At 36.5% G+C, this 9,987-nt stretch overlaps 2 protein-coding genes across 2 annotated transcripts; both read right to left on the bottom strand.

Moving 5' to 3' along the window:
* Positions 1-252: 252 nt before the first annotated feature.
* Positions 253-1,188, bottom strand: LOC143478195 (olfactory receptor 2K2-like). The gene has a single exon (XM_076977160.1). The coding sequence runs from the start codon at positions 1,186-1,188 to the stop codon at positions 253-255; it is 936 nt and encodes a 311-aa protein (XP_076833275.1).
* A 6,474-nt stretch (positions 1,189-7,662) lies between these two features.
* On the bottom strand, positions 7,663-8,601 carry LOC143478389 (olfactory receptor 10A3-like). The gene has a single exon (XM_076977350.1). It carries the CDS (start codon positions 8,599-8,601, stop codon positions 7,663-7,665), a length of 939 nt encoding a protein of 312 aa, XP_076833465.1.
* Between the last annotated feature and the right edge of the window lie 1,386 nt (positions 8,602-9,987).

Here is a 9,987-nt window from a genome sequence, read left to right as displayed (position 1 = left end):
TCCCAAAATAAATGGGAAGAACTGTCTTTAAACATAATTTATTATGGCATCTATTTGGTGCCTTATATTTCAGATAGAATAATTCAATTCTAAGCTCTCATAGCAAAACAGGTGATAACAGTTGAGAGATAAGATGCATATTCAAAATCAAAATTTGACATACACACGTTCGCAAACACAAATGTTTTCATCCTAAAAAAGTCCTGGTGGTATTTGCTCATCTAAAATACAGAACACTTCTCAGAACCATTATCAGCTCCGACTCACTGATTTAAGTTTTGTGTACATTTTTACAAACTGACGGCGCATCTCAGTCTGTTTTATTCCGTATATGATGGGGTTTAGGAGAGGCGGCACAACAAGAAACTCTATACCCAAGATATTACGCAGAGCTTGCTGTGTTTGGCTTTTGCCATAGCGAGAATACATGGCATCAAAGACTAGAGAAACTGCAAAGTTTATGAGGGTGATTAAATGTGGAAGACATGTCTGCATGAATTTAACCTTCCCTGCCTTGGACTGTAACGATGCTCTAATTATGTAAATATATGACACAATAATGATTGTAACTAGGAAAACAAGATAAATAAAAACAAAGTAGCCATATACATCAATTATAATCAAATCTGTGCAAGTGAGTTTAACAACCTCCCAGTTAGAGCAGTACAGTTTGTCAATGTCATTGCCACATAAAGGCATTCTGACTGTCAGCACTGCCCCCAGAGATGTCACTAGTAAAGAGAAGAGCCAACTAAAAGCCAACAGTTTTGCAACCTTCTGGTGTGTCATAATTTCTGAATATTCCAAAGGCTTACAAATAGCTACATATCGATCATATGCCATAACTGTTAGACATGAGAATTCACTCATAGCATAACAAAAAATCAAATATATTTGTATCAGGCATGGTATATATGATACAATATGGGAGTCTGATAAAAGATCAGCAAGTATCTTTGGATAGAAGGCCGACGCACCACATATTCCATTTATAAACAAATTACATATGAACAGATACATTGGTTCATGAAGAGTCTTGTCCAGAATAACAGTTATCACAAGTGTCAAATTCACAAAAAGTGTCATAATATAGACAAGAAAACCAAATGCAAAGTAAATATTTCTGTTTGTCATTGTGTCATTCAATCCATGTAATACAAACTGGAACTCACTAGAGGAATTTTCCATCACTCCTCTGCACAGCTGTATGCAATACAAGACATCAAGCTTTTAAAATGTCTTATAAGCCTCATCTTCTCACCCCCTCCCATTCCACTCCCAGCCCTTTCTTTTTTTTTTGGGGGGGGGGGGGGGGGGGGTATCAAAAGAAGTATAGCCTACACATTTTTTAACCTGATTTAAAATGCCCATAACTAGTTCATAAAATGTTCATAACTTCAACTACTAGACATAGTCGTGCTGACTTTTCCTACTTTCCATGCTCATTTCTAGATTTACTTTTATGTTCAGAGTTTTGTGATCAAGTATATGTTATGAACAACAATCATGTAGGATATCTTTAAACATGCAATATCTTAATAGCCTGTTCATCATATCACACCATTGCTGTTATGGGCCCTCCCAGATTAAGGAACAGTTGGAAAGAGAATTTCAGCGATTGGTCATCCCTAGTTTATGGGCTCCTGATTATATATTAAAGGATTATTAAACTGCATCTAAACCTAGATGACTCAGGAATATCCAACCCAAACAAAATATAAAACAGTAAAATACCATGTACATATACAATACAAAAATGTCATTTGAATGTGTACAAACATTGTACTAAACTACTTGAAAGACTGCCGATGTTTGGGAAATATTTACGACCATTTAATATGTAGCAAAATCAAGTATCAGAATTCAATAAAAATATTACTTGACCTTAACTTTTCTGTGTAGGTAATCTATGTCACGTTACAGCCCCTGACTCCTCCCTTTTGGGCGTGTTACATTGCCTACGTCAAGTCGTCTGCGTCGGTGGATCTCTGTGGGTGCGATTGTGTCCAAGGCTGTGTTCAAAATAGCCTACTACATACTACTGGCGTACTGATCGAGCCCCAAATCAGTATGCCGTATGCAGTATGTGACCAAAATGAAATTTTCCAGTATGCGAAACATACCCGGATGACCTACTACTTCCGCAAAATATTCCAGTACACGAACAGAGCTATCTTCGTGGTGTACTACATCCCATCGTGCAACGCTATGTTCACGTTACCCCATAGTATGCTTTGCTTTTGTCGCATACTGGAAACTGTACTGCATACTACTACGAGGACCAGTATGCAGTATCCAGTATATACTGAGTCCAGTATGCAGTATCCAGTATGTTGTAGACCAGGTATCACCAAATGGCGGACCGCGGTCCGGATCCGGACCCGAACGCCGTCCTGTCCGGACCCAATTACATTCCTGATTAACTGGATACGGACCCAAATGCCAAAAAATTTTTAACGGGAGACTATATTTTAAACCGGAGACGAGTGTTACGTTCACCACCCATTTGAGTGTTGCGTTGCCCCCCCCCCCCCCACCCATTTGAGTGTTACGTTGCCCCCCCCCCCCCCCCCCCCCCCCCCCCCCCCCCCCGCTCAACAACTTTCGTTCGCCACCGCGGACCCGGACCTAAGGTCTGAGCTATCTGCCAAAAATGGACCGCGGAAAGATTTAATTGATTACCCCTGTTGTAGACTATTTCGAACACAGCCCAAGTGTTTATTGGTCTCACCTGTGGCTCGTCTTGTCAACATTTGGGGTTTATGTGGTTCGTCTATTTAATGTGCGTTCGCACAGTGTCCCGTGCTGGTCTTTGTTCTGAGTCTACACATAGTGTGTTTATGTTGTTTACACGAGCGCTGACTGTGCTATATTTGTATAAATTAAGTGACCGTGAGAGAAAGCAAGGATGTCTGTGCCTTGTCCTTCGCCCTGCACCGTGCGTCACAATCTATAATCATTCCTATTACTTTGTATACTTCTTCTTATTTATTTGAGAAGTTTTTCAAAAATTTCTTATAGAACTATCCAGTCAATTATGCAATCTCTCAAAATTACAAACAATAAAAAATAAATAAGTCAGCAAAATCACAGCAAACTAAAGCAAGAAGGAGACAGACAGTAGTGAACTAAACTACAAGAACAACGGGGGGAGAGCATCTTGCACTTTGAATGCTTAGTGAGACACAGAATCTTGTACTAATAAAATGTATGAGAGCATGGAAGACTAAAGAGCAGAATTTGAAAATGCACATTGGTACTCTACATGTTATATCTTTACCTATGTTTACTTTTACCTTTATTTGTAATGTTTTTACTAGGTGACCAAATAAAATGGAGAATTCTTACACACTTTTACAATTAATTTAACACTGGTGACTTTCCTGTTCAATAGCACCTTGTACAACAAGGTAGTTTAAACTTTAACAGAAACAGACAGCATACAGGACAATTGCCACATACAGTATGTTCTATATTGCAAGGCTTGTGTAAATTAATCTAAAACATAGCTTTTATGTGTGGTAACACTGAATGTGAAAATGCTGAAAATGTACTTTCCAAAAACAAATGGGAAAATAACAGTTAAACAGAGTTTACTGTGGCATCTATTTTTGGCCTTATATTTCAAGACAGAACTATTAAATTCTAAGCTCTCATAGCAAATCAACTGATTACAGTAGAGAGATCAGCTTCCATTACTAAAATTTAATATACATGTAAATATACATGTTGTCATACAGTATGGTGTGCCTGAATTGAGACACACAAACATTATTTCTCAAAACCATTATCAGCCCTGACTCACTCCCAGAGGAAAGAAAAATCAAAAAGGAGATCTCCTTAATATCTCTGCAGTTTCTCCTAGACAACACTGAGATTATATGGAAAGACAAATGAGATTTTTCCTTAAGTCTCCTGCTGCTCAAATGTGTCTCTTGAGATAAAGATCTTGGTAATCTTCTGTGTGTCTCATCTTGAGTTTTAGTAGAGATCTCAGTAAAGACTCCAGTAATCGCACATGTGTCTCTTCTTAAGTTTTAGTATAAATCTCAGTAAAGACTCCAGTAATCTCACATGTCTCTTCTTAAGTTTTAGTATAAATCTTAGTAAAGACTCCAGTAATCTTACATGTGTCTCTTCTTAATTTTAGTAGAGATCTCAGTAAAGACTACAGAAATTAAGTATTATACATATGTCTCCTTCTGAATTTATTCACACATCACTGTAAAGTCTCACATTGTGCTCAGATTTACCAAACAATTGCATTAAATGAGTCTCAGTATGGACAAATACAGGAATTCACATTTTATTAGAATAAACTAGCAATTTTGCAGTATCCTTAATTTAATAAATCACACACTGGATCAAAAGGACTAGTTCACTGGAAAAACAATTATGCATAGAACATTTGGATGGTAAAACAGCAAGCACTAATAAAAAACCCTAATGATACAAATACATGACAAGATTTACTGGACAAACTCTGCATTTGGTCAAGTGTCAGATTCAACTTGCCTATATAATTACCAGATACTTGCCTGTATAATTATCATATACCATAAATACCAATAATGCTATTGTTGTTTTGGGCTCCTGAGTTAGATTCCTTCTACAATATAAGATAAATTATATTTATAACACCCAGTTAGATTTTTTTTGCCCAACGCAAAGTTCATTGAACATTTGTCATGTTATCAGTGCATACTACAGCCCAGGGATGCACAACTTGAAGGAGGAGCCGGGCCACAAATAAATGTAAAGCAAATTAAGTATTATATCGCGATCGATTCTTTATGTTTACTTGTAACTCCCGCGGTAGACCAACTAAAAAGTAGCCCAAAAAACAGCACTGTTGGTTCCTCGTTCAAATTCAGGCACGAAGCCAGAAGGCGGGCCAAATTATGTGAGAGAAGTAGCACTGAACTTCCACGTAACCGTAACAACCATCCTAGCATCGCGCATGCGCCAGGTTTGCGATCAACTTGTACTGGGAAATAATGAAAGAGATTGAAACAACTGACCGTGGATCAGCTGTTTCTTCAGAAGACGCTGCGCCATTGCCCCAGTTCTGAAGGAGAGATCTGTGAACGCACCTTTCGTTGTCATCCCACATCATCCAATTAAAGAACTGCTGAAAGCGGTGTGCGATCCTAATTAGTCAATAGTACGGGAGATGGACTGTGATTGGTCCGTTCAAGTGCAAGTCCCTCCTTCAGTGAAGTCACGAAGAACTGCTGAGGAATCCGACGGGAAATCACACGGTAAATAGACCCAAACATTGAATGTTATACGAGTAACGTTATTTAACATTACTTGGTTTAAAATGTGATATTTTTGTCGAAAGACAAGGCTATGTTTTAAGTTATATTTCAGGTGTCATTACTAACAACTTGTTAGTCTAGTGGTATAGCTTCGTAACGGTCCGCTGGATATCTGGCTAACGATGTTGGTATGCTAGCAATATAACCAAGACATTTTCTACATTTTGTTCAGAGTTTGTAGTTTGACAAATACATGCCAATTGCATCTTGTCATAAAACATTACGTTTTTTTCTTAAATCATTTTTAGCATATATGTCTGAAAATACAGCTCTTCTCCAGATTAATTTTAGTAAGCATCATCCTATATTTATGCTAATATAGTTTAGTTTACTTGCAAACATGTTTTTGCAGCCATTATAATCCAGACAAAAAGAATGATCGTCAAATGCCTGCTTTATTAACATATACACTAGTATTCCTACTTTAGTGTGTTACAGAAATATTTATTTTTGGGTTGTTTAGATTGGAAAATCACTGGGGTTCCAGTTTGCTCAGACACGTAAGTGTTGTTGGTCTTGCTCTGTATACTGTGTGTTTGTGTGTGCACGTATATATATATATATATATATATATATATATATATATATATATATATATATATATATATATAATATTTAATGTATGTATGTTAGCCTAGATTCCACATGTACAAACAATTATTTTATTAAAATAAAATATTTTCTGCTAAATTGGATTTCCTGAGTTTAGACAATCTTACAATTTTATCTTTTTCACAGAATGGCAAGTCCTGGTAATGAAAATGAAAAATGAAATGTGCCATATTTTGTCAATTGTGATTTTTTACACCCCAATCGAAATTTGTCCTCCGCTTTTAACCCATCTGTGCAGTCAGAACACACACACACACACACTAGTGATTACTAGGGGGCTGTGGATCAAACGTACCCAGAGCGGTGGGCAGCCCTAGCCCGGCGCCCGGGGAGCAGTTGGGGTTAGGTGCCTTGCTCAAGGGCACCTCAGTCATGGCCTGTCTGGGAATCGAACCCACGACCCTCCGGTCACAAGACCAGTTCCCTAACCGCCAGGCCATGACTGCCTGACTGACTGACTGTAGGTGAGGTGCACGGGAAATGCTCAAGAGAACCCGCTGTCCACCAAAGAAACTAAGGTTCTTTGCGCAGAACACTGATGTACAACTTCATGAACAAGATATTTTTAAATAATATTTTAGTTTTAGATACACAGTTAATACACAGTTCTAACACACAAGTGTTATCTTTTTAATGAAAATTGTTTATATTACTTATTAGAAGTAATGCTTGAAACGAGCATAGCAATCTTTCAGTTGAAGAAAAGGGGAAAAATTGTAGGATACAAGTTATTACGTACATATTATATAATATATTATATTACATTACATACAGTCTATTGGCCAGATTTGACTTGACAATTCATATTTGTAGTGTGAGTTCTTTTGTTTTACGCTTTGGTATTGTTAATATTTAGCATTGTTTGTTAACATAAGTTATTTAAATTTTTTAAGTTACATTTTTAAGTTAAATTAATAAGGCTCAAAAGACAGTGTTTTGCAGGGAATATTGTCTTACCTTTGTCATGTATGATGTATCATATTATGCTACTGTTTTTTGTTTGTATTTTGTTCGAATCTATTTAGCATCTAATTCAGTTGTACATAAATTGTACTTCAGTTTCTGACATTGCACCAACACCTCAGTTATTACTCCTGCAATTTCTTTTTTTTTTTCTTTTTGTACATATGCAACATTTCTGTTCAAGAAAAAAGAAGTTGCAAGACGCATGCAAGAATAAAATGTATGTATGTAAAATGTTGTGTCTTAATTAAAATGAATTTGTTTATTTGGGGAAACAAAATGTAACTGAGTCATTTCCTTTTCATTCTATAGTAAAAATGGAGCCTTGAAGGAGATTAATTCAATACAAGAAAGAGATATCATTTGGAATTCTCAGTTTTGACTCCTTTAACCTCAGAGATTTCTCAAGTCTCAATTTTGTCTAATTCTATTTCTCCTAAGAACTTTTAGGAGAAACATCTGTGACAAAGTTGATATCTTAATGAAACATAAATGAGAATCTCAAATAAGTGTCCTGAGACATCAAAGATCAACATTTAAGCAATAAAATTTTCCTCTGGGCTGCTTTAAGTTTCATGTAAATTTTTACAGACTGGCACTGCGTCATTGAAGGGAATTTGTATTTTATGTGCTGTTTTTGTTCAAATGAGTTCAATAACACAGGCAATCAGAATCTATTCTAATTTATATGCATGATGTCTACTACACAGAAATCTTGAAATGCTTTACTTTTATAAAGTTACTAATGTTACACAGAACATCAATATTAGCTCTGTCTCACAGCTTTAAGTTTGTGCCTGAACATTTTTACAACCTGTCTCCGTATCTGGGACAAGTTCATTCCATATATTATGGGGTTTAGGAGAGGAGGCACAACAAGAAGCTCTATGCCAAAGATATTGCGCAGAGCTTGCTGTGTTTGGCTTTTGCCATAGCGAGAATACATGCCATCAAAGACTAGAGAAAGTGCAAAGTTTACGAGAGTGATTAAATGTGGAAGACATGTCTGCATGAATTTAATCTTGCCTGCCTTGGACTGTAAAGATGCTCTAATTATGTGAATATACGATACAGTAATGAATGTAACTTGGAAAACAAGACAAAGTAAAAGAAAGTTTCCATATACATCAATCATAATCAAATCTGTGCAAGAGAGTTTAACAACCTCCCAGTTAGAGCAGTACAGTTTGTCAATGTCATTGCCACATAAAGGCGTTCTGACTGTCAGCACTGCCCCGATAGATGTCACTAGTAAGGAGAAGAGCCAACTAAAAGCCAGCAGTTTTGCAACCTTCTGGTGTGTCATAATGTCCAGATATTCCAAAGGCTTACAAATAGCTACATATCGATCATATGCCATTACAGTTAGACATGTTTGTTCACACATGGTATAACATAAAATCATATATATTTGTACCAGACATGCTAAAAATGAGATAATATGGGAGTCTGATAAAAGATCAGCAAGAATCTTTGGATAGAAAGCAGATGTACCCCATAGTCCATTTACAAACAAATTGCATATGAACAGATACATAGGTTCATGAAGTGCTTTGTCTAGAATAACAGTGATAATAAGTACCAAATTTACAAACAGTGTCACAATATACAGAAGAAGACCAAATCCAAAGTAAATATGTTTGTTTGTCATTGTGTCATTCAATCCGTGAAGTACAAATACAAACTCTATTGATGCATTTTCCATCACTTCTCAGTACATCTGGACAAAAACTCTAGACTTTGAAAAATGTCTTTCCATACATGGTGCCTGTATAAATATACATACAGATTTTTTTTGTGTGACTGCTATGCAAATTATTAGAATTCCCTGAAGATCCTACTGGAGTCACTCTCAATATGATATACTTGTTTTGCCCCTTGTAAGTTTTGTCGAGCAGCAGTCTTTTGTACACTATTTCAGGACACCCTCTTGTGGACGATTGGCATTACTGTTTCATTAACTTTGTAAAAAAAGAAGAAATCATTCAAGATGGCTGTAGGCTACGCAATGTTGAGCCATTCATGTGTTGAATTAGTGTTGAACTCCAAACGTTGTAGCCTTGGACGAGATTTGTCCGTAAGTATCAGAATATGACAAAATGGTGGTTTTATTTTTGTTTGTGTAAAAATATGTGCATTTGGGTTGATATGGATTTGTATGGTCTAGCCTACAGTTAACATGTAACATGACAGTTTGCGATGTTAGCTAATGCTATGCTTGTACATTTTTTCTTAGATTTACGACGGCCTAAAGAGGTCAATGGTTAGAGGCCATTCTACAAATAAGTCAACACTAAAAGAAACAAAGCTTGATTATTTGAAGCATCGTTAACTCGCTGTCTAGCTAGTGAAATTAGAGAACTCAGAGCGAGGGCAGCATAATACTTCTACCAGTAGTTTTTGTAAATAAACACAGAGGTGTCATTTTCAGGTTAAGAAAGTAAAAGTCCTCACCAGGATTTTGCTCAAGCTTGATAGATTTTCTAATTAGTGCAATCCAGGTAAAATTAGTGGAATCAACACAATCCAGAAAGACTTTTACTTTTTGAACCTGGAATTGACACCTCTGGATAAACAAGGGGCCAGGGGGGCCCATAAAAGAGCCCAGCAATTTATTATTTTTTATTTAAAGTCTATAATTTTTAAATAATCTTGAAATCTTTCATTAATATAAAATTCTGTACTCAAAATAAGCTCAATGGCTAAAGTATATGTGTTTTTACCTATCTGCATATTTTCCATTAAGTGCATACACCCCTGCCTCCCACTGAAAAATTGATTGATCCAGCGACCGTAACCGGCTGGTACCCGCCCAACAGCGAGAAATACAGTGGTGGATAGTTAAAGTAAATACAGAAATCTGGAGTGCAGAAAAGAAAGGAAACACATTTACCTGATGAATTTTAAAGTTGCATTGTGTTCCAGGTTTGAAAAGTGCTGGAATTTAGGCTAAAGTACTTGAAAATGCTTGAAATAGTAACTACTTCGTTTCACAACAAATATCTGTCTGACTGAACAGTTCTCTTGTATTACGTTAATAAATACGAGCCGCTTGTAATTCCAGGACGAAACACGAGAGAACATGAAGACG

The sequence above is a fragment of the Brachyhypopomus gauderio genome, chromosome 16, assembly GCF_052324685.1.
Source record: "Brachyhypopomus gauderio isolate BG-103 chromosome 16, BGAUD_0.2, whole genome shotgun sequence".
NCBI lineage: Eukaryota > Metazoa > Chordata > Actinopteri > Gymnotiformes > Hypopomidae > Brachyhypopomus > Brachyhypopomus gauderio.
The sequence above is the reverse complement of the archived record's forward strand: the minus strand, read 5'-3'. Positions and strand labels throughout refer to the sequence as shown.